The 23,442-nt window shown below is 39.0% G+C and overlaps 1 protein-coding gene across 1 annotated transcript in view; it reads left to right on the top strand.

Annotated features, from left to right (window-relative positions):
* DOK6 (docking protein 6) overlaps positions 1–23,442 on the top strand; it is a 412,619-nt gene that overhangs the window by 124,764 nt on the left and 264,413 nt on the right. Inside the window, exon 2 of the mRNA XM_027961047.3 lies at positions 6,277–6,384. Coding sequence (XP_027816848.1) covers positions 6,277–6,384 — 108 coding nt within the window. The remainder of the gene's footprint in view (positions 1–6,276; positions 6,385–23,442) is intronic.

Raw genomic sequence — 23,442 nt, 5'->3', positions numbered from 1 at the left:
AAAAGTTTTGTGCTTTTGGTTGCTGTTACCATTTTAATCTGTATTTTTTTTTTTTTTTTACTACCATATCCAGGGAACAAAGAGCTCTCAAGTATTTTTTTGAATGAATGAATGGTTGAGACTGATTCTAATATTGGTATATATTTGACAGCAATTAAATATGTCAGTATTGAAAGTTCATATCCCTGCTGAAGAGATAGCTGAAGCTAAACTCATCTGTGCATTAAGCTTAATCCTGTATATTAACTTTTTGCAAAAACACAGTGTGTCTTTCATAGTACCATATACATTTTGTGAGAGGACAAAGACCCAGGACTAGGTAATTGAATTTACTCATACATGAGCCTGCAGTAACTATTCCTGAATGGGCTTTACTTACTTGGTTGTTTATTTGTTGTCTTGATATAGTCATCTTATATGCAGTTATAAGTAAACAATTGAATCCTATAGCCCAAGTAATTATATATATAGTATCTTGCTTTCAGAAGGGAAAACAAATATAAGATGCTCTGGATATGCCACTGTCTTCTGTATTCTCTGAAATCCCCAGAAATGAAATTTCTATCACTCCATTTAGGGCAATGGACCCTCACATTTGACAACTTGTATAATGAAGAATTCTCCCAAGTGTTTTAACCAAAATCCTACCTGAAGTGCAGAGTTCATTAGGTCACCATCTTGTGATGGAACAGTCCCATTAGATCCAATTTTTAGTCAAGTCAAATCTTAGGAATGGATTCTGGGTAAATAGCATTGTTACGGCTAGGAACTCCAGCCAAGAAATCAAACCGCCTACATCACAGTGAGTCTTAAATGGAAAAAGGATGCCCTTTGTGTAAAATTACTTTGGAGAGGAGACAGCATGAAAGAAAGAGATTGCTATGAGGTAAGAGGGTTTTCATAGCAATCTCTTTCTTTCATGAGGTAAGAGGGTTTTCTGGAGAAGGCGATGGCACCCCACTCCAGTACTCTTGCCTGGAAAATCCCATGGACGGAGGAGCCTGGTAGGCTGCAGTCCATGGGGTTGCAAAGAGTAGGACATGACTGAGCGACTTCTTTCACTTTTCACTTTCCTGCACTGGAGAAGGAAATGGCAACCCACTCCAGTGTTCTTGCCTGGAGAATCCCAGGGACGGCGGAGCCTGGTGGGCTGCCATCTCTGGGGTCTCACAGGGTCGGACACAACTGAAGCGACTTAGCAGCAGCAGCAGCAGCAGCAAGAGGGTTTTCATCAGGTGGCAGGGAATCCAGCCGGTATTTGACTATGGCAAGCTTCCTGGCTGGCTAATGCGGTAGAAAACTGAGGTGTGGAGCAGTTTTGCATCCTGGGGATTCCTGCACTCCTGGCAGCAACATGGAATTTTCTAGAAGGAAAACCTGAAAGGTACCCAGGAGCCTGTTTGGTGAGACCACTGACATGTTTAGGAGATAGCTGTGAATGAGAAGGTGATATGGGTTAATTCCCCAGGAGAGAATGAAGCAGCATCTTGAATAGCAATGGCAGGCATGTCTTCCGAGAAGGGACAGGACTCTTGAGAAGGTGAATCTTCCTGCAGGCAATTAATCCTGTCGATAACCAGCCAAATGGTCCCTGCATGTTCGCATGCCCTTGAACAGCCAAGCAGTATCTGTCCGCCCACACGCTGCTAATGAAGGGCACTGACGTATGTCCTGTCTCATGGAACAAAAATAAAAATACCTATTTAATTAGTATGGATCTGTTTCATGCACTCAAAAAATAAGCAAAATAAGACCTGTTCCTTTATTTTTTATTTTCAGAGGAGTGATTTCCTGGAGGTCTAAGTGTTAGTTGCTCAGTCATGTCTGACTCTGACCCCATGGACTGTAGGCTGCCAGGCTCCTCTGTCTGTGGAATTCTCCAGGCAAGAATACTAGAGTGGGCTGCTATTTCCTTCTCCAACAGATCTTGCCAACCCAGGGAAGGAACCCGAGTCTCCTGCATTGCAGGCAGATTCTTTACCACTGTGCCACAAGTGCTTACAGCCCTCCTGGACTAAAGCAGTCATTTTTGCTGCTCATCTCCAGAATTTTGCCAACATAATCATATCAGGCATCAGCTATAGGGCCTAAAGCAGAGCATAGCACACTTTGATATCCTGCTTGGTAAAGAGGAACAGAGAGGTGATTTCCTCATGCTCCCACGAATTGCATGTTTCTGGTCTGAAGGTGGCTTTCAGCATGCTGACTCGTGCTGAATTTGACTTCACATTGACACAGAATGGCACTTACAAATTCTCAGCATCAAGTCCCTGTTTATTATCTGACTCCCATCACAAAGCAAAATGTTTTGAAAAAAACATAAGACAATAAAAGCCAAAAATGAAACCCTCTGCATTTATTAGCATTTATGAAATAATTTAAAAACCAAATAAACATCAAAATATAACTAGTCCACAGTCATGATAATTTGTACTATTTTTCCCAGTAAATTATTTTATTTTAATCACTTTATTGTGAGATTTTCATTAGACTTTTGAAATATCAAAAATTATTTTATTGAGATAAACCGAAATTGAGGAACTTTTTTGCAAAGCGCCTGACCAATAGTCTTCCATACTGTCAGGGTCATAAAAAGTACAAAAGCTGAGAAACTATCAAAGATCAGAGGAGACTAAGGAGACAGGGGAGGAGACAGGAAGCTCAGGTGGCGCAGTGGCAAAGAACCTGCCTGCCATTGCAGGAGACATAAGAGACACAGGTTCGATCCCTGGGTCAGGAAGATCCCCTGGAGTAGGAAATGGCAACCCACTCTGTTATTCTTGCCTAGAGAATCCCATGGCCAGAGGAGCCTGGAGGGTCCATGGGTTTGCAAAGAGCCAGACACGGTTGAGCACTGTCCACACGCAAGGAGACAGGAAACTGAGTCCAGCATGGTCACCTGGTTGGTGTTCAGTCGCTAAGCCATGTCTGACTCTTTTGAGACCTCATGGACAGGCTCCACTGTCCATGGGATTTCCCAGGCAGGAATACTGGAGTGGTTGCCATTTCCTTCTCCAGAGATCTTCCTGACCCAGGGATCAAACCTGTGTCTCCTGCACTGGCAGGCGGATTCTTCACCTCTAAGCCACCAGGGAAACCCTGGACTGGACCCAAAGCGAAATAGGACATTGGTGGGAAAAAACTGATTTCTGAAAAGAATCTGTATTTTCGATAATAGCATTTTACCAATGTTTATTTCTCAGTTTTAGAAAAATGTATCATGTTTATTGAGGATGTTAATATTAGGAGAAGTTGGGTGAAATCTTTTACATTTTTGCTAGTGTTTTATAAATCTAGAATTATCCCAAAGCAAGGAAATAATAACTTGAAGACCTTTGCTTGGCAAACAGTCTATTACATCGGGTCTTTAGCAATCAGTTTTATCTATATGTGGTTGCCTGTTAATGTAATAGCAAAGAGATAAGATACTATCGAAAATACCAAATCTATTTTCCCTTATTATCTGTTATCAGATTTGTCCTATAGCAATATCGAGTACCTAAATGGAAATACTTATGCCTTCTGACAATGTTTATCTCTCTCTTTAGCAGAAAATAGTGTTGTCCCATAGCTGGGACACTGCAGTCAGTGTATTTGTGTATTTCCATGAACATTACAAGACTTCATTTGAACATCACCATGGTTCCTGAGCAATAAAGTGCGCAGGGTACAAGGAAAATAATTCTTCTGTAGGAAAGAACAGCAACTGTATTACCAGAGTTTCGGGTCTCAGTTCCGTTCAAACAGGATCTTTCTACCTCAACTAGAATTCCCAACCCACTAAAAATAATCATGAGATAAATACTACTAATCTATATATTCCCCACTAATAACTATATATGTCCCACTTTGCAAATGATATGTTTATTTATATACCTCTAATCTCTCAAATTTCTACTCAGAGTCATGTAACTGTTTTTCACTTTCACAATACTACTATGACTACTACTCTGCTAATAAAACAAAATCTGGAGAAGTATCTGTCTTAGTCATTGTGGGCTTCCATAATGCAATGCTGTAGACTGGGTGACATAAACAACAAACATTAATTTTTTTCACAGTTCTGGGGGCTAGAAGTCCAAGATCAAGGGCCAGTGTCATCAGGTTCTAAGGAGAGCCCTCTTCTGGCTTGCCCACAGCCACCATCTCACCACATGCCCACGTGACCTCTCTGTGAGGGCATGGAGAGAGGGCATGCTCTCTGGTGTCTTGTCTTGATGGTGATGATTTAGGTGCTCAGTCATGTCCTACTCTTTGCAACTCCATGGACTATAGCCCGCCAGACTCCTCTGTCCATGGGATTTTCCAGGCAAGAATACTGGAGTGGGTTGCCATTTCCTTCTCCAGGGGATCTTGCTGACCCAGGAATCGAACCTGAGTCTCCTGCCCTGCAGGTGGTATCCTGCAGGCAGATTCTTTACATAAGGACATAACCCATTAGGACACTAATCCCATCCTGAGGGCCCCACCCTCAAGATCTCATCTAATCCTAATTACCTCCCTAGGGGCCCCACCTCCAAACCATCACATTGGGCTGAGGAATCCAACAAACCATATGCTGATATCATATTATTATCAACATTTATATTACATCTTCTAATGTTTTACTTTGGGATGGAGATTAATAAGGGGTCAGCAAATAAATAACTAGAACTTTACGTGTGATGCACAAGCATGTAGAAAGAAGAGCTGGAGCTCTGAAAGGCTAACTCCTTGTTTCCAGTGAGGGGTTAGGAGACTTGTGATGGGAGGAGACACATCTCCACCTGGTGGAGAAGAGATGCAGTCAGATGTGCTGGAAGCCCGGGGCTGCCCTTCACTCACTTTGCAAAGCCACCAGGAAGGAGCTGGAAAAGCTGGCAAGAGTAAAGTGAAATTGTGTATTTGAATCATTCTGTTTATTCTGCTTTTATGATGAAAAGGTCTTCACGTGACTGTTCTGAGTGCCTTTGAACAGGGTAAAGACTGTCTTCTAGTGAAAAACGAACAATGCACACTCCAGAGGAATTCCAGTATCTGGCCTGTATTAGTTCCCAGGTGGCGCTAGTGGTAAAGACGCTGCTTGCCAGTATAGGAGACCTAAAAGATGCCGGTTCAATCCCTGGGTCAGGAAGATCCCCAGGAGAAGGGCATGGCAACCCACTCCAGTATTCTTGCCTGGAAAATCCCATGGACAGAGGAGCCTGGAGGGCTGCAGTCCATAGGGTTGCAGAGAGTCAAACACTACTGAAGCTACTTAACCTGCACGTGCATAGCCACTTTGCAGTTTAAATAAAGACATAGAAAAGAAATAGAGTGATCTGATTTTCCGGCAATGGAGAATATTAACTCCTGCAAAAATATACATTTCTATAAGACTTTGAAATAGGAAATTTGTATTTCTGGACCTCTTCGGTGGTTGAAAAGGAGACTCTTTTAATTACTTTGCCTTAAACATGCCTGCGGAGGGAGGGTGATAAGCGGGGCATGAGTTGATCGTGTAAGAATCAGTCCTGTAAGTCAGGAGGAAGTCCAGAGAGAAGGGCCTGTGTTTGTATAATACATTCCTCTATTTTTTTTAAACTAAAGCTGAAGAGATGTTTGTTCAGACAGATGTATGTTCAAATCCTGATACTTTTAACTATCCTAAAGTGCTGGCAACCTTATATAGTGAATATGAGGATTAATGTGTCTAAATTTTTTAATTTATTTAAAATTTATTTTAAAATGCTTATTGCACCAATAAGAACTTAATAAATACTAGTTGCTATGAAAATATAAAGGATGAAATAGATGTATCCATTATAACAAACATCTCTTTCATTTTCTAAAGTAATATATGAGCGTTTAGGTTTTTTAAAATTAATAGTACAAGATAAGTTAATTTTTAAATGTGATGTCTCTCCAAAAATAGTAAATTGAGCATTATGAAAGTACTTAAGTTAGTCCATTGTTATTTCATTATCATGGAAAACAGAATTGTGCGTCACTAGAATGTAACAATTTTTTATGGTATTGATACCCAGATGATTTAATTAGACTGAAGAGGATTGGAACCAGTGCACTGAAAATCTCACAACACAAATTTTTTTCACATAAAATTTTATATTTAATATGGTTTTAAAGTTTTGCTGATATATGAAAGAATAACATGCCTATGATCCCAACTTTTTCTCTCTGTAAAACAAGTGCATTTAAAACAATTTATTCCCACTGGCTTAGTTGAATAGATAAACCTCTGATGCTACTAAATGCATGTAAAAAGAGAGAGAATAAGATTCCTGTATTTCCTTTCAGATTTTCAGACGTTGCTGGTTGGTTTTCAAGAAGGCATCTAGTAAAGGACCCAGAAGGCTAGAAAAATTTCCCGATGAGAAGGCAGCATATTTCAGGAACTTTCATAAGGTAAGTCATGGTCTCTGGAATCTCTGGGGAATAACTGGACCCTTGGCAACAACTGTGGAGACGTTTCTTTTGATAGATAAAATCTGCAGAGGCCATAATGCATGGCTAGGATAAAACGTCCCTGTGCTGATAAAATGCAAAAGTTATTTTTCTCCTTTATTTTAATCATCTACTGTAAATGCCAGTGGTACCTCTGCAAAATGAAAGGCTCATTTTTATTGCTACTTTGCAAAATGAGATGCCTCATAACTCAACCAGATCATTTCCCAAGGTGCTGAGTAGGCAGTTTCCCTCTGTTCAGGTTAATTGTGCACTTGTTACTTTGATTTTAACTGTGGGCAATGTTTAGGAGATAAAACTTTTGAGGCTGGTGTGAGCAGTGTTAATGACACTGTTAATGTTCAAAGCACTTGATGTTTACAGCTTCACAAGAAAGAGATCGTTGTGCATGCTGATATGTAGAGATGTGGCATAAATCCTATGAGTCAAATATCAATTTCCTAAAAATATGTGAGTATGAGTTGAAAGTTAAAAATATGTAAGAAATCACCGTAGAATGATGCTGAATGTGCTGCTGAAAGTTATCTCTGGTGATAATGTCAAAACAAGGTAGGTATTTGCTAGTAAGATGGAGGATTCATGATCAGAATGCAGAACTGCGGAGCAGTGTTGCTTTTTGACAGAATGCCCACATAAGCTTAGGGAAGAGCTTAATTCCTTCACGGCGGTAACAAAGAATAAGTTACCCTGAATACTGTAATGAGTCTGTGGAACTTATTTTCTGTGATATATAGTTCTTATTTCTTCTTTTATTAAAAGATAGAGTGCATTCCAGGGACGAGGAGCATGGCAGGGCTAAATAAGCATAGCACCAAGGATTTTTTGTGAAGAATAGGGAAGCCCTGGCTTGCTGCAGTCCTTGGGGTCGCAAAAGTTGGGCACAGCTTAGCAACTGAACAACAAAGGTTTTTAGGAGAGTGAAACTACCCTTTATTATAACGGTGAATGTATGCCATTATACATTTGTCCAAAGCCATAAGACATACAACACCAAGAGTGAACCTTGCTATAAAATATGAACTTTGGGTGATTATGTTATATTAAAGCAGATTCATTCGTGAGTTATAACAAATGTGCCATCTGGTGAGGATGTTGCTAATGGGAGAGGCTGTCCGTGTGTGTGTGTGCCCAGTCATATCCGACTCTTGCGACCCCGTGGACTGTAGCCCTCCAGGCTTCTTTGTCCATGGTCCTCTCCAGACAAGAATGCTGCAGTGAGTTGCCATGCACTCCTCCAGGGGATCTTCCTGACCCAGGGATTGAACCTGCATCTCTTGTGTCTCCTGCATTGACAGGTGGATTCTTTACCACTGCACCACCTGGGAAGCCCACATGCATAGGGGGGCAGGCAGTAAAAGGGAAATCTCTGTAATTTCCGCTCAGTATTGCAGTGAACATAAAACTGCTCTGAAAGGTAAAATCTATTAGAAATAGATTATTCAGCAATCATGTGCTAACCAATTTTATTACACAAATAGCCAGCAGTCATTTGTTTTAGACTTGAACCTCTATCATAAGGCTTAAAATGTGAACTTCTTTAACTCTCTATGAGGTAGTCTATATATTCATACACGTTTATAACTGGAGAATCCAAGTTTAAGTTCCTGCCAAAACACTTATAAGCTCATGGGAGTTTGGTTTTCTCTTGAGTACATGGATTTTAAAATCGTTATATCACATGTCTGTTTTTAGAGGAAAAGATATTTGTAGCCTGAAGTCATGTTGATATTTTGTTTGATGATAAAGATCGTGGCAATAGTTTTAAACCTGACTTAATAAGAAACTACCAGGTATGTCTGTGACATTTAGTTTTTGAGTAAAATTTTGAAAGACTAAGCATAGTATGTGTTCTGTGGATTCCTGGTCAGAACACTTGCCTGCTGGTCATTGATGTATCCTGGCTGCCCACTTTCTAGCCAGTGCATCTAGAGTCCTCATACTCAGCCATCTTTTACTTGACAAATGGCAACATTCCAGTATTGTAACCACTTATTAAGGTTAATAGTTTAGACTGAAATAAGGTATCTGATTTATACCTTGCCCTGGGCTCTTCACTGGGGATACTGAGATATACGTACCCTGAAAGAGTTTGTATTCCAGTGAAAAGACACCCATATGCAGATAACTTTAATTCAATATGAGCAAGTCTTAATAAATTGAAAAGACTTGAAGTCATAAAGAGTGTGTTCTCTGACCATAAATAATTTAAATTAGAAGTTGGCGTTATCAAGTAAATGCTAATTATTTGGGAATTAGCATATTCCAAGGGGTAATAATCAAAAAGGAAATGCAGTAGTCACAGAGGCTATTAGCAAATATTCTAAACTCAAAAATCATAAAATACAAGTATCAACATGTGTGGAATATAGAACTACATGAGTAATTACAGGGAAATGTATATCTGTAAGTTCTTACATTACCAAGAAACAATAAATGGAGGAGAAAATATCAATGAAATAAAAACCAAAGTAATAATAAGGAAATTTTATAAAGTCCATAGCTGCTTCTTTAAAAAAAAAATTTTACTTGATAAACTGTTAAGCAAATTTATCAAGAAAAAATATTTTAAAAAATCAAAGACTGGGATGAGTAGATGGGTTATCCACTACAAATTCTACAAATATTAAAAGGATAATAAGAGTATATTGTGAACAAATGTGATTTAAAATTTTTGACAAATTAAATGAAATAGACAAACTCCTTGAAAGACACAAACCACCCAGGCTTATTCAGTAGTTCAAGATCTAATAAAAACTTTTAACTTACAGTTCAATAATATTCCTACCAAAAAACTTGATCTCCATATCATTTCACTTGTTAATTAATACTATAACATATTTAAAGTGAAAAAAGAATCCACATAAATTCTTAAGGAAAATATAAAGAGGAAACCCTTTCGAACTCACTTTATCAGACTGATAAAACCAAAACCGAAAACCAAAACTAGACAAAGATGTCATATGGTTAATTTAGCAAATACTGGCCATTATTCATCTAGACTAGATATGATGGTAATTTCAATGAATTTGATAGTATTGAAGTTGGAGGTTAAAGGACAAATTTTGGGTATAGTTTGTGAAAACAGACTGGAAGTAATTATGGATTAAATGTAGTGTGTAAATGAAGGGTTGGATTCATGTACTTGAGCAACAGAGATGAGGAATGGTGCAGTTTATGAAGACGAGGAAGACAGAAGAGCAGCCTTTGAGTACAAATCAGAAGATTTCACTTAGCATATGTTAAATTTGAAATGTATATTAGGTATTCAAACTAAAATGTCAAGTAGTCAATTAGATAAACAGATGTGGGCTTGGGTGGGAGAAATGTCACTGTTAAAGTTATTCATTTGACTGTCATTGGCCTGTTGATAGTACTTTACTCTGGAGCACTGGATAAAATGTCATTAGGAGAAAATGAAGGAAAAGGAGATAATTAACATTCCAACACTTAAAGGATTAGCAGAGGTGAAGGGTCCAGGAGAGAAAGCTGAGAACAGCAGGCAGTAAGAGCAGAAGAATAACTTGAAGGGTAGACCATTGGAAACTAAGAGAAAACTGTGCTAAAAACACTTTAACATACATTTTTTAAAAATTCTGAACGAATGGTCATCTGTGTCTAGTTTTAGAGATTGAGAAAGGTGACAGAAAAGGGACTGTTGGATTTATAACATGGTCTTCGATGGCTTTGCCAAGAATTTTTTCAATGAAATATGGGGACTAATTTCACTTGGAGTAGCTTACAGGAGATTGAGGGGGAAAAAACAAATAGCAACCCAGGCAATTATTTTCAAGATATTTTGCTGTAAAATTGAGCCTGTGTATAACAGTTGTTTTTAAAATATGAAATGTATTTAATATCCTTGTATGCCAGTGGGAATAATCTAGTAGACCAAAGATGCGATGATTAGATGTTTCCTTTGTATAATGATAGGGTTTGGTCTTTAACAGAACCAGAGAGCTTTCATTTTAACAAAAAAAGAAGAAGAAAATGACTGTAGATATAAATGGGTTAAATAAAAATTAATGTTAGAAAACTATCACTAACACTTTTAAAACATACACAATTTATGTATGTGAGCTTTCTCCAGTCTGTGAAAATTGAGTCACGAAAGATCCTGCGGAGCACAGTGAGAATAGGAATGGTTCATCTTCTAATAAATAACTAAACAGATATCACTGACTGTAGCTTGGAGCTTCCTAAAGCACATTAATAACTAGATTCAGTGTATGTGACAGCTAAAATGTACTTTTCTGGTGGGTGTGTTAGGAAGATTAAAGTTTTCTGTTATTGCAACTTATCCTTCACAGCATTCGAGAGCCTAATTCTGTTTCCTAGTGATTTAAATTTCCTTTCAGAAATTTTATCTTATTTTTTCTTTGGTGATTGCAAAGTAATACCATGAAGTTAGACCAGTTTTGATATGGAAGAACAATTTCGTCATGATTCATCAGTAATAAGAAATCTTAAAGGGTGCTTTCAGGAAAATATATAAATGGTCTCTTCTCTTATTTTAATACTCTTTTAGCAAGTTTTGCCTAATGCTTGACTGGCTATCTTATTATAGGCTTAGAGTGAAAAAAAAAAAAAAATCACAAGCTTTCCACTTTGTATATGTTAAGTTTGAAATGTCTCTTAGGCATCCAAACCAAAATATTCGTATCAACCTCACTACTTCTGTTCTTCTTCCTACAGTCTTAAGTAGCTCCATGACACTGATTTTTGCTTCTTTTTTTTTCTTAATATACAGCTAGCATTATTTAAAGTCTCATTTATCATCTCTTCTATTAGTCAATACTGCCATTCTTTATCACTCACACACAATAAAGTTGTACCTAGCCATCAAAATTATATCACCTTTAGGCAACTCTGATGTTCCTCAAGTTAAAGTAAAAACTTTCCATGTAAATATTTGCTTTCACTGGATGAGATAAGGAACATACGGGTGCATCTTGCCTATAAAAGTAATTTCCTTTCTGCTACGAAGGAAAAGAGGCTTGCCCTGAATATTGGGAGGTGACAATCAAACCAATTCAGTAGAACAAATAAAGTGCTATTTTAATTAGATATATAAAATATTTTGGCCACCTGATGCAAGGAGCTGACTCATTGGAAAAGACCCTGATGTTGGGAAAGATTGAAGGCAATAGAAGCAGGCAACAGAAAATGAGATGGTCAGATAGCATCACTGACTCAATGCGCATGAAAGACAGGGAAGCCTGGCATGCCCCAGTCCTTGCTTGGTGTCACAAAGTCAGACACGACTTAGTGACTGAACAGCAACAGCAAGATACGTTGTTCTGTGAGACAACAATGTCCAGTAACAAAATAGATACTGAAGTTCAGAGGGTGAAGATAAGATGCTCTTCTTCTTTTCCCGGTAGGGAGAGTCGCCCTCCTTCTCTATGAGTACTGAGCCATAAAGAAGATACTACCTGTGAACTCTCTGAGGCTAGAGCAGTCAGAAAATGTTGAGTTCTTATCATTATCGTCGTATGGTTTTACAATCTGAGAAAGTAAGGTTATAAATGGCTAACTGTAATGAAATACGATGAAAAGTGGTAATAAAAGTACAAGGGAACGGTTGTCTATCTCTGGAGAACAGGACTTTCCAAGGCGCTTCTTTAGATCGCTCTGTTTTTGACAAAGCAAAATAATGGAGAGGAATGCATTATATGAGGGAGAAAAGGTGAATAAACATACTGAAAAGTTACACTGTATGGTGAGTTGAAGAAAATCTGAGGTATCTATCTAGTGTTGGCAAAGCTTGCGAGGACTACGGTGATGGATGGTAAGCTCGAAGGACGTGGATGGGGTCAGTGAAGGGTCATAAATGCCTTCCATGTGACTTTGACCTTTGTCCTTTAAGCAACAGAGCAGTTGTGAAGGGTTTTAAATGGTTTTTCATATCATCAAATATGTATTTAGAAAAAAACAGTTTGTGTGACATCACGTCAAATGGATAGGCTAATAGAATATACATAGAGAAACAATATAATTAAATGCTGTAATATTGTCATTTCCCCAAAATAGACAACACACTCCTGAATGGAGAAAGGTGAAGTGAATGAAGAGGAGATAGATTTTGGTGATATTTTCCAGATACAGTCAAGGAGAATTAGGAAGACTTACTGGAGACGTGGATGGACCTAGTGTCTGTCATACAGAATGAAGTAAGTCAGAAAGAGAAACAAAACATCATATATTAGTGCATATATGTGCAATCTAGAAAATGGTACAGATGAACTGGTTTCCAGGGCAGGGCTGGAGATGCAAATGTAGACGACGGGCATGTAAACCAGGGGGCAGGGAGGGCGGGATGAGCTGGGAGAGTGGCACTGGCACACGTGCACCGCCGCGTGTCAGAGAGTGGGGACCTGCAGCACAGCACAGCGGGCTCCGCGCGGGGCCCGGGCTCGCCCAGAGGGGCGGACTGGGCATGGGAGAGGGGCCCACGAGGCACGGGCGGGCGTCTCCATACACCCGCTGCGCACTATCGCGCAGGAGGCACTAACACTGCCCTGCAAAACACCTGCAGTAAGAAAAAAGACTTAGTGACTGATTGGATATTGGGGAAATGGAAGAGACAGGAGTGAGACTTGATGCCTTTCAGGAACTGGATGAGGGATGGGTGGTCGTGCTGTTCACAGAGACAGGGTGAAGAAAAGGTCATTGTTCATATGTTAGATTTTGAGGTATTTATATATGGTATATACACGTATCTACTATTAAACAATTGGAAGTGCAGCCAGATTATAGTGAAACTACCCAGGAGATCAATTGAAGAGAATTCTTATGAAGATGAGTGTATATTAACATCTGTAAAACCTTGAAGTGAAGTGAAAGTGAAAGTCGCTCAGTCGTGTCTGACTCTTTGTGACCCCGTGGACTATACAGACCATGGAATTCTCCAGGCCAGAATACTGGAGTGGGTAGCTGTTCCCTTCTCTGGGGGATCTTCCCAACCCAGGGATCAAACCCAGGTCTCCTGCATTGCAGGAGGATTCTTTACCAGCTGAGTCACAAGGGAAGCGCAAGAATACTGGAGTGGGTGGCCAATCCCTTCTCCAGATGATCTTCCTGACCCAGGAATTGAACTGGGGTCTTCTGAATTGCAGGCAGTTTCTTTACCAATTAAGCTGTCAGGAAAGCCCCTTATCAGTATAAAATAAACCATTTTCCTAAGAGATACTGAGCTTAGTTCCAACCTTCGGGTGACATTAGGATATTTCACAGATATTTCAATTATAAATTTATCTAGACTTACAAACCAAAAAGTAGAAACTTGGACTGAAAAAAAAAAAAAAAAGCTAATTCAAGGAATGTTAGAATATTATGAAAAGTCCCGTTTAAGTGAGAAACTGCTAGTAAAATAAACATGAAAATCCTAACCAGTATTATTTATAAAATGTATAGTCACTACCAAGACTCTTTAAATATACTACTAGCTGAAAAATGGAAAAATTCTAGAGAGATGATTCTAAAGTCCTCTGGAATTTTAATGCTGGAGAAGACTCCTGAGAGTCCCTTGGACAGCAAGGAGATGAAACCAGTCAGTCCTAACTCTGAATGTTCATTGGAAGAACTGATGCTGAAGCTGAGGCTCCACCACGCTGGCCATGAGATGAGAAGAACCGACTCCCTGGAAAAGCCCCTGATGCTGGCAAAGATTGCAGACCAAAGGGGAGACAAAAGATTGAAGGCAACCCAGAGGATGAGATGGTTCGATTGCATGGCCGACTCAATGAGCATGGATGTGAGCAAACTCTGGAGACAGTGGAGGACAGAGGAACCTGGTGTGCTGCAGTCCGTGGGGCCACAAAGACTCGGGCACAACGTAGAGACTGAGCAACAGCAACAGCCTCTGACAGGCAGGTCAATAAAGAAAGGCCTCTGTGTGAAAAAATGTGGCATATTTAAAAATCTTTGTTTTCCCTCAAGCATTGATGGTCAGTCCAATTATCAGATCACCAGAACTGGGGGGGGAAAAAAGACTTCATTTTCAAGATGGCCTAAAGATATAGACCTTTATGGATTTTCCAAATTATTCAATTTGTTAATGTTTAAATACTAAAGCTGAAACTCCAATACTTTGGCCACCTCATACAGAGTTGACTCATTGGAAAAGACCCTGATGCTGGGAGGGGTTGGAGGCAAGAGGAGAAGGGCACGACAGAGGATGAGATGGCTGGATGGCATCACCGACTCAATGGACACGAGTTTGAGTGAACTCGGGAGTTGGTGATGGATGGGGGGCCTGGCATGCTGCAATTTATGGGGTCGCAAAGAGTCAGACACGACTGAGTAACTGAACTGAACTGAAATACCTTAAATTTGTGATTAGTCAGTTATTTTGATTTGTTCTAAAATACTCTGTAGTGTTCAATAGCAATTAATTAAAATAATCAATCAAATGAAATGTTTCGAACCTAAGTGAGGGGCTTCTGAAAAATAATCTAAAGATACAATTATTTCTGCACCAAGTTTAAATTAATGCTATACTCTATGTGGAACATACATATTCTAGAGCTTATGAGTATTAATGATCTCATTTAGACATTTGATATGTTTACTGTGAGAGAGATCTTGCAGCATAAATCAATTTTTATATGAAACTGCCATAAGATGGTATGTACTTTTTTTTACTTCTTGGCAGAAAGAAATTTGAAATTCAAATCACTAGCTGCTGAAGCGAGTTATTAAAAATGCATTAGGGTTGAAAATGTGGCTGTATATAATTGTCATAACAGATATTCAAAACAAATTTATCCTCAATGAAAACTGAGCTAAAGCAATTTACATAGAATCAGCAAATAAATTTTCCTTAATTTCCTAAGCAGATGAAAAAGAAACAGTTTATAGAAATTTTAACAAAGTAAATATGAGTGCAGTCTGTGGGGAGGAAAATATAAATAAAGTCCCTTAGAAGGATGAATGAAGATAGACCTATGCGAAGTTCTACGTGACACAAGAAAAGCAATGCTCGTTTTGGGACCAGTCTTATTTCTAAATCGCCGACAACCTGACATTGAAAACATCATTTTATTCCATCCTCTTTACTCCTATTGGAGTTGTCAGTATTTAACTATATGTAAACATCCAAGAGAATTGGGGAAAAGATGAAAACGTCCTTATGAAGACTAGCCACCTATAAATAGAGCATATCCTTTTGCTAGAAGGAAAAGCATCGGGAAATGTGAAAGTAGCACTGTGTACAATGTGATGTCTTGAAGATTTTCGCTTTGATTCCATGAAGAAATAGCTTAATGCTTAGATGAGCAGCTCCTGGGCACCATGTGAAGAATAATCATTGGTGTGGATCCTCCTGAAACCCCTCCAGAAGTTCCCGTAAGTGAACTTCCGGGATAAGTTCACTGGAACAAGTGAGTGATATTCACTTACTCAGGTTAAGGCATTGTATCCACTTGTGTATTTACTCATTCATTCATTCATCCTCGTATAATCCCTTAGTTTGAAGACATCTCAGTTTCTTGAACAGAAGCTTCCGTGGACACACACCTTGGTTCCTGCAGCAGTCACAGTTAATCCATGGTCATCTATTAATTGTCTCATAATATCTGAGTGCTAGTGCTAGTCATTCAGGGAAGACTCATAGAAATGGAATGCAAAATGTTGGTTTGATGTGGGATAAGATGAAGGGGGGCTATGCCCAAGGCTGGATGTACCTGACTGACAGAGGTGGGGATCAGCAAGAAAGGCCATGGGTAAAGACTTCTGGATGGAGAGACTTTGTGAAGTTGTGCTCCCAAAATAATAAGGAACTTGCAGAGGTAGACTTGATCTTTGTAATTTTGAGTCAAGACCAGTTGAAATTTTGCAGCATCTAAGAAATCTTCAGTAATGATCATTCTGTGTGGTTTAAGGAAGTCTTAGAAAAGCAACCACTCAGTCATCATGATTTGTTTATTACCTACTGGTCCATGAGAGTCATCTCTTCTGTGAGAAATAGGAATCACGCTCTTAGAAAATATCTGTAAGAGTATTCTGGGCTTGATTTAGAGTATGCAGCAGTAAGATTTATGTTAGGAAAATTACTGTCTTTGTTCACTTTTCTAAACTACTCACTTGTGTGTAGGCAGTCATACACAGTGGTACTACATCAGGAGAAAGTGTAGTGTGATTTAAACAATGTCTTTCTCTCACTTTCCTATCTGTAAAATGCAAATAATATTATAGCTCAGAAAGTAAGATGACAATTTCATGTAAGATGATGTGTAAATGTAAAACAGTTAGGGTTATACAAGTCATTTCTGCCTCAGATTTTGCATCTTTGAAACCAGGGACATTTTTCATACCAACTTTAGAAAAATTCTGAGACCAATTTGCATGATAAAGTAATTTGTAGTTTCAAACAAGCCATTTTCCCTGGTATATCAGATAGTAATTTGAGAAAGAATATTCAACAGCATGATTTTGTTATGACATTATTTCCATCATTTCTGAAGCATTTTTACATATATATAATGGATTTAGATCCAATGCCCTTAATTATTATTTCAGAATATCATCAATGCATCTGGAGTTTTTCAAAATCTCTTTTTACCCATTAACAAACTCGACTTAATTGTGTAATATCTGACAGATGCAGCAGGAGAAACGATAATTGCATAATGTTCACTGAGGATAAATTGTTTTTCTATCATTAATGGAATGTTATGTATTACATTTCAAGTAATGAATGCATATTTATTTACAACTTACAATTTTAAGGATGTTTCAGTGAGACTTTATTCTTGAATTATGACTTTGTGCCTTGCTATAAATATCTATATAGCATCTTTGATAAATAATGGTGTTTAATGTTTGTTTCAAATTTATATAATATTTTAAAATTATAAATCCTTTTTACATCTAATACTTCAGTAACAAAAGGTAAAATTTTAATTGCCCATGAAACAGTCTTAAGTTAGAAACCAATAATATCCTCTAACCTGATTTTATTTAGAGAACATATTCTTAGTTCAAGGAACCATAGGCTTTGAGAGTCAGTGAAATTCTTGTTTTGATGATAATTATTGCATTTGTTAAATTATGTGAAGAAGTAATTTTGAAATCAAAATTACTTTTATATATAATTTGATGTCTAGACTGAAGAGGTGATTGAATTCCTTATATACAATATTCAGGGAAATTAATGTTTTTCCCCTATTTATTTGGAGACAAAGAAAGAAAATAAGAGAGAGATTGTTAAGTGTTATGCAACTATTTTCCCCCTAGTTTTCCTTTGAAACAAGTTAATCATAGAAATCCGGGTACTATAAAATTAAAATTTAATCGGATTTGCAGTAGACTGTATTTCTCCACTAATCCTTTTACCCTTTCATAAAAAGGTTTTCTTGGTGTATTGGGAATTGTCCTAATCTTGGAGCTACCAGGAAGTTCTCATAGTCTTAGAGCTGGTACACCTGACTCACTGATGGTGGACCTAAAAGTCAGCTTTGCTCTCTTTTATTCCAGTTCTACCTTGCAAGTAAACTCACAAGGTCAGACCCATTATTATCCCCCAAGCTTGGATATATTATGCACTATAATCACATTCGAACAATAATTGGAATGTTGCTTTCACTTTAATGGCAACCCACTCCAGTATTCTTGCCTGGAAAATTCCATGGACAACGGAGTCTACAGTCCATGGGTTTGCAGAAAGCCGAACACGGCTTAGCAACTAAACAACTAAACCAGTGATCATACTCTTTTCCACTCTGTGTCCTTTACTAAAGAAACATAATTGTTCCCATTAGCTATATTAGGAGTTATCACATACTAGGCCATAGAGAGCTGAGCGGAAGACTAACTCAGAGCACTGGGAAGTTGTAATTGTCATATAATCAATAGCAGTTGACCTGCTAGAATTTCATTAGAATATCATTCAGTTGACTTTCTATGGAAAGTGGATTTCCCTCCCTCCCTCTCTCCCTTCCTCTCTTCCCTCTCTCGCTTCCCCTCTTCCCTCTCCTTCCTTCCTTCTTTTTGTTTTTCTAGTGTGATAGAAAAGGAAAAAATGACCTTTTCCAGTTCTGGCCACAGGACTGGCCAAATTTCTCCAAGCTAGGCTTCAGCAATACATGAACCGTGAACTTCCAGATGTTCAAGTTGGTTTTAGAAAAGGCAGAAGAACCAGAGATCAAATTGCCAACATCTGCTGGATCATTGAAAAAGCAAGAGTTCCAGAAAAGCATCTAAGTCTGCTTTATTGACTATGCCAAAGCCGGTGACTGTGTGGATCACAATAAACTGGAAAATTCTGAAAGAGTTGGGAATACCAGACCACCTGGCCTGCCTCTTGAGAAATCTGTATGCAGGTCAGGAAGCAACAGTTAGAACTGGACATGGAACAACAGACTGCTTCCAAATAGGAAAAAGAGTATGTCAAGGCTGTATATTGTCACCTTGCTTATTTAACTTATATGCAGAGTACATCATGAGAAACGCTGAGCTGGAGGAAGCACAAGCTGGAATCAAAGATTGCCAGGAGAAATATCAATAACCTCAGATATGCAGATGACACCATCCTTATGGCAGAAAGTGAAGAAGAACTAAAGAGCCTCTTGATGAAAGTGAAGAGGAGAGTGAAAAAGTTGGCTTAAATCTCAACATTCAGGAAACTAAGATCATGGCATCCGGTCCCATCATTTCATGGCGAATAGATGGGGAAACAGTGGAAACAGTGGCTGACTTTATTTTTCTGGGCTCCAAAATCACTGCAAATGGTGATTGCAGCCATGAAATTAAAAGACACTTGCTCCTTGGAAGGAAAGTTATGACCAACCTAGACAGCATATTAAAAAGCAGAGACATTACTTTGTCAACAAAGGTCCATCTAGTCAAGGCTATGGTTTTTCCAGTGGTCATGTATGGATGTGAGAGTTGTACTATAAAGAAAGCTGCGTGCAGAAGAATTGATGCTTTTGAACTGTGGTGTTGGAGAAGACTCTTGAGAGTCCCTTGGACTTCAGGGAGATCCAACCAGTCCATCCTAAAGGAAATCAGTCCTGGGTTTTTATTGGTAAGACTGATTTTGAAGCTGAAACTCCAATACTTTGGCCACCTGATGCATAGAGCTGACTCATTTGAAAAGACCCTGATGCTGGGAAAGATTGAGGGCAGGAGGAGAAGGGGATGACGGAGGATGAGATGGTTGGATGGCATCACCGACTCAATGGACATGAGTTTGGGTGGACTCTGGGAGTTGGTAATGGACAGGGAGGCCTGGCGTGCTGCGGTTCATGGGGTTGCAAAGAGTCGGACATGACTGAGCGACTGAACTGAACTGAAAGTGAACTGAAGTGTGATAGAACTCAGCTGCAAAGATTGATTTAATTGCTATCATCATTCATCTCTATAATTGATTAGTCTATTTTCTTCTCATTTCTAATCCGATTCATCTCTCCACTTCCATTATCATTATAATGAGTTTGATGGAAAACTTTATGTGAATCTTATAAGTGTATACGGTTGATTTCTTGAACATGTCCTGCTTTGTAAATTCACTTAATATTGTATTATAACTTATTGTGCTTCTTATTTTGAATTCTTGCTGCATTATGGCTTTTAAGACCTGTTTGTCAGTTGCTTCTGTTACACTGAGCCCGATGGTTTGCATCCATTGGGCAAACTTCTCCATTTCTCCCAGTGATAGAAACTAGATAGCCACCTACTGCTCATTACCTCAGACTGCGGTAATTAAGATTTTACTTCTGTGTCTTTATGACCCAATGCGAGCAGTTTTCTGGGATATATAAAAAGAATGAGATCATTGTGTTGAGTGTGGGAGTGCCTGAATATGTGCAACCAGGTGAATTTCCGGAAAGCATCTCCACTCTATCTATCTACTTGGTACATGACGGTTCTGTATTCTCACATTTTCATTGACACCTACCGTTACTCTTTAAGTTTTCCCAATCTGCTGGGTGTGAAGTGATATTCAATTGTGTTTGAGCATAATGTTTTTCTATTGTCAGTGAATTTGGGAAATTCTTCCTATGCATAATTGCTTTCCAAATTTATTCTTCTCTGAACCATTTGATCATATCATTGGTCCATATCATACTGGGGTCCCTTTATTTTTCTGGCTGTTTCATGAGGTTTTCTGTCTATTCTAAACACTAGTCTTACTTCAGTTTTAGATATTATAAATAAATTCTCACCTCTGTCAACTGTCTCTTCACTTTCTGGAGTCCAGAAATCTCCAAACTTGGATGTATTCAAATTTGCCCCTTTGCCAGTTAGGCTTCAGAAGCTTTCTTTAAGAAATACTTCCCTACATCCCTACACCATACATCACAAAGGTATCATCTGACATTTTATTCAGTTAGGATTATAGTTTTGTCTTTCATCTATCTGGTGTCCAGGTCTTATATGAAGTTAGGAACTCCATTTTTTTTAATACTTAGGGACCCAGTTTTCACTAGTCTATTTGTTAAATGAGCTATTTTCTCAGTTATTGTGGTGGCATGTATTTCACAGGGCTTCCCAGGAGGCGATACTCGCACACGTAACGTTTTCCTCGGATTTTTCTACTCTGTACTGTCTGGATGTTTGTTCTTGGACCACTAACATGCCACTTGTCTTAAACTGCCACCAGATCACATGATGTTATAGCATTTGCTAGAGCAATTGTTTCCCAAACACACTCAGTTCTTACTTTACAAAGGTACCTTAGCAATTTATCTAAGGGCATGGAATATGCTTTTTTTTTACTTTGGGCTTCCCTGGTGGCTCAGACAGTAAAGAATCTGCCTGCAATGCAGGAGATCTGGGTTCTGATCCCCTGGAGAAGGGAATGGCACCCTACTCCAGTATTCTTGCCTGGAGAATCCCATGGACAGAGGAGCCTGGTGGGCTACAGTCTGTGGGGTCACAAAGAGTCGGACACAACTGAGCAGCTAACACTTTCACTTTACTTTAGCTTCTCTAAGTTTTAAATTTTTCTCCAACAAAATCCATGGGTAAAAAAAAAAAAAATCCATGGGTACTTTACAGTTTTTCTTGTTATAGTGAAGGTAATTTTTTCTAATTAACAATTGTTCGTGTATACGGATCCTGTTAGTCTCTTGCGTTAACTATATTTGATAACTGCTGTATACTTTTGTTTTAATAGTTTTTTCCTATTAGTGCTATTTGTATTTTCATATCGGTGATCATACCGTCTGCAAATATGGATACTTCTGTCTCCTCCTTTCTTAGTCTTTTTCTTACCTTCCTGTCCAGGACTTGTGCTACCTGATCAAGAGCCCCTTTGCCATTCTTCCAGTAGGAAAGGGATTGTGTCTAGTACTTGTGCATAAAGTAAAACAAGTTTTGGTGAATCAATTGTAAATAAAATCCCTTTCTATTCTTCATATATCTAGGGGTCTTTTTCTCATAAAGGTATTGAACTGTATCAATGATATTATTTTTTTTCAGCCTGCCAAGGTAACCATGTGATTTTTCTCATGGAGTCTATCAATTTTGAGAACTACTTTTAGACACTTTCTGATGTTAGCTATGCTTTAGGTGACTCAAGGTAAATACAGATGTGTTCTTTGCGTCTTAGGAAACTAATATCTAGAGAAATAGGTCTCTGTAGACATTTTTTGTCATTTTCTTCCTGTCATTTTACCTTCACTCAGGACAACTGACTTTAAAGCACAAATTGGTTGTCCAAACTCAAATAACACTGTGTAATCATGTTGGAGAAGACTCTTGAGAATCCCTTGGACTGCAAGGAGATCCAACCAGTCCATCCTAAAGGAAATCAGTCCTGAGTGTTCATTGGAAGGACTGATGCTGAAGCTGAAACTCCAATACTTTGGCCACCTGATGCAAAGAACTGACTCATTTGAAAAGACCCTGATGCTGGGAAAGATTGAAGGCAGGAGGAGAAAGGGACGATAGAGGATGAGATGGTTGGATGGCATCACTGACTCAATGGACATGAATTTGGGTAGACTCTAGGAGTTGGTGATGGACAGGGAGGCATGGCGTGGGGTTGCAAAAAGTTGGACATGATTGAGTGAACTAAACTGAACTGAATCATGTAAGTTTCCTAGGTTAGCCTAACAGACTACTGCAGATTTGTCTTAAAATTGCAGTTTATTTTCTCTAATTTCTGAGGATCAGAGGTCAAGGGTCAGGGTGTTGGCTGGGCTGCACCCCCAGAGTCTCTGAGAGGATCCTCAGCCTCTGGTGGCTCCAGGGGTCCGTTCAGCCTACACGCACGTGGCCGTGTCCACTGCGTCCTGCCTCACAGCTCCCTCTGCTCTTCTGTTCTCAGGACTTGTCATCAGTGTCCTCACTGAATCCAGGATGCACCCCTCTCAAGGTCCTGCCCTTAATCACACCTGCAAAGACCCCTTTTCCCAAATAAGTTCCCAGTCACAGGTTCTGGGGTTTAGGACCTGACATACCACTGGGAAGGGCGCTCTTCTACTCATTACTGTCACTAAAATATCTAAAGTTGTGCATCTACTGAGTAAAGTCCTCGAAGCTGTGGTATCTCTGCTAGTATCTGTGTAGCAAAGCTTTGCCTCTCAAGGGGAGAATGACGTGAGAGCTGACAGACCTGTTTCATGCCTTTTTGTTTTTAGAGTCAATGAAACATGTTGAGAGAGAGACCAGGATGGGGGGGGGCGGTGGTGGGAGGGAGAGGGGAGGAAAGAGCTATGGAGATTTCCTGTTTAGTGCTTATTTTTCCTTTGTACTGATGTTCTGCATTTCTTAGCCCTGAAAATAGATTTTCTTTTTTTTTTTTCTTTAATAGACAACTTCAAAATAATTTTGGAGTAATAACATAAAGAGTTTTCTGGGATACCTTTCATCCTCCCTGCAATCTGAGGCTCTTTTGTAGTTGAATTCTCCTTCCTGGGATGATGTCTCAATTAGCCATTGTTTGCCATTATTAAATAGCATGGATTTCAGAGCAGTAGCTATCGCATAAACTGGTGGGAAGAGCACCAGTGTGAGAAGCAGGAGGCGTGGCCAGGTTCTGGTCATCACTCT

Source organism: Ovis aries, chromosome 23, assembly GCF_016772045.2.
Source record: "Ovis aries strain OAR_USU_Benz2616 breed Rambouillet chromosome 23, ARS-UI_Ramb_v3.0, whole genome shotgun sequence".
Lineage (NCBI taxonomy): Eukaryota > Metazoa > Chordata > Mammalia > Artiodactyla > Bovidae > Ovis > Ovis aries.
Note: the sequence above shows the minus strand (reverse complement) of the source record. Positions and strands in the feature narration are given on the sequence as shown.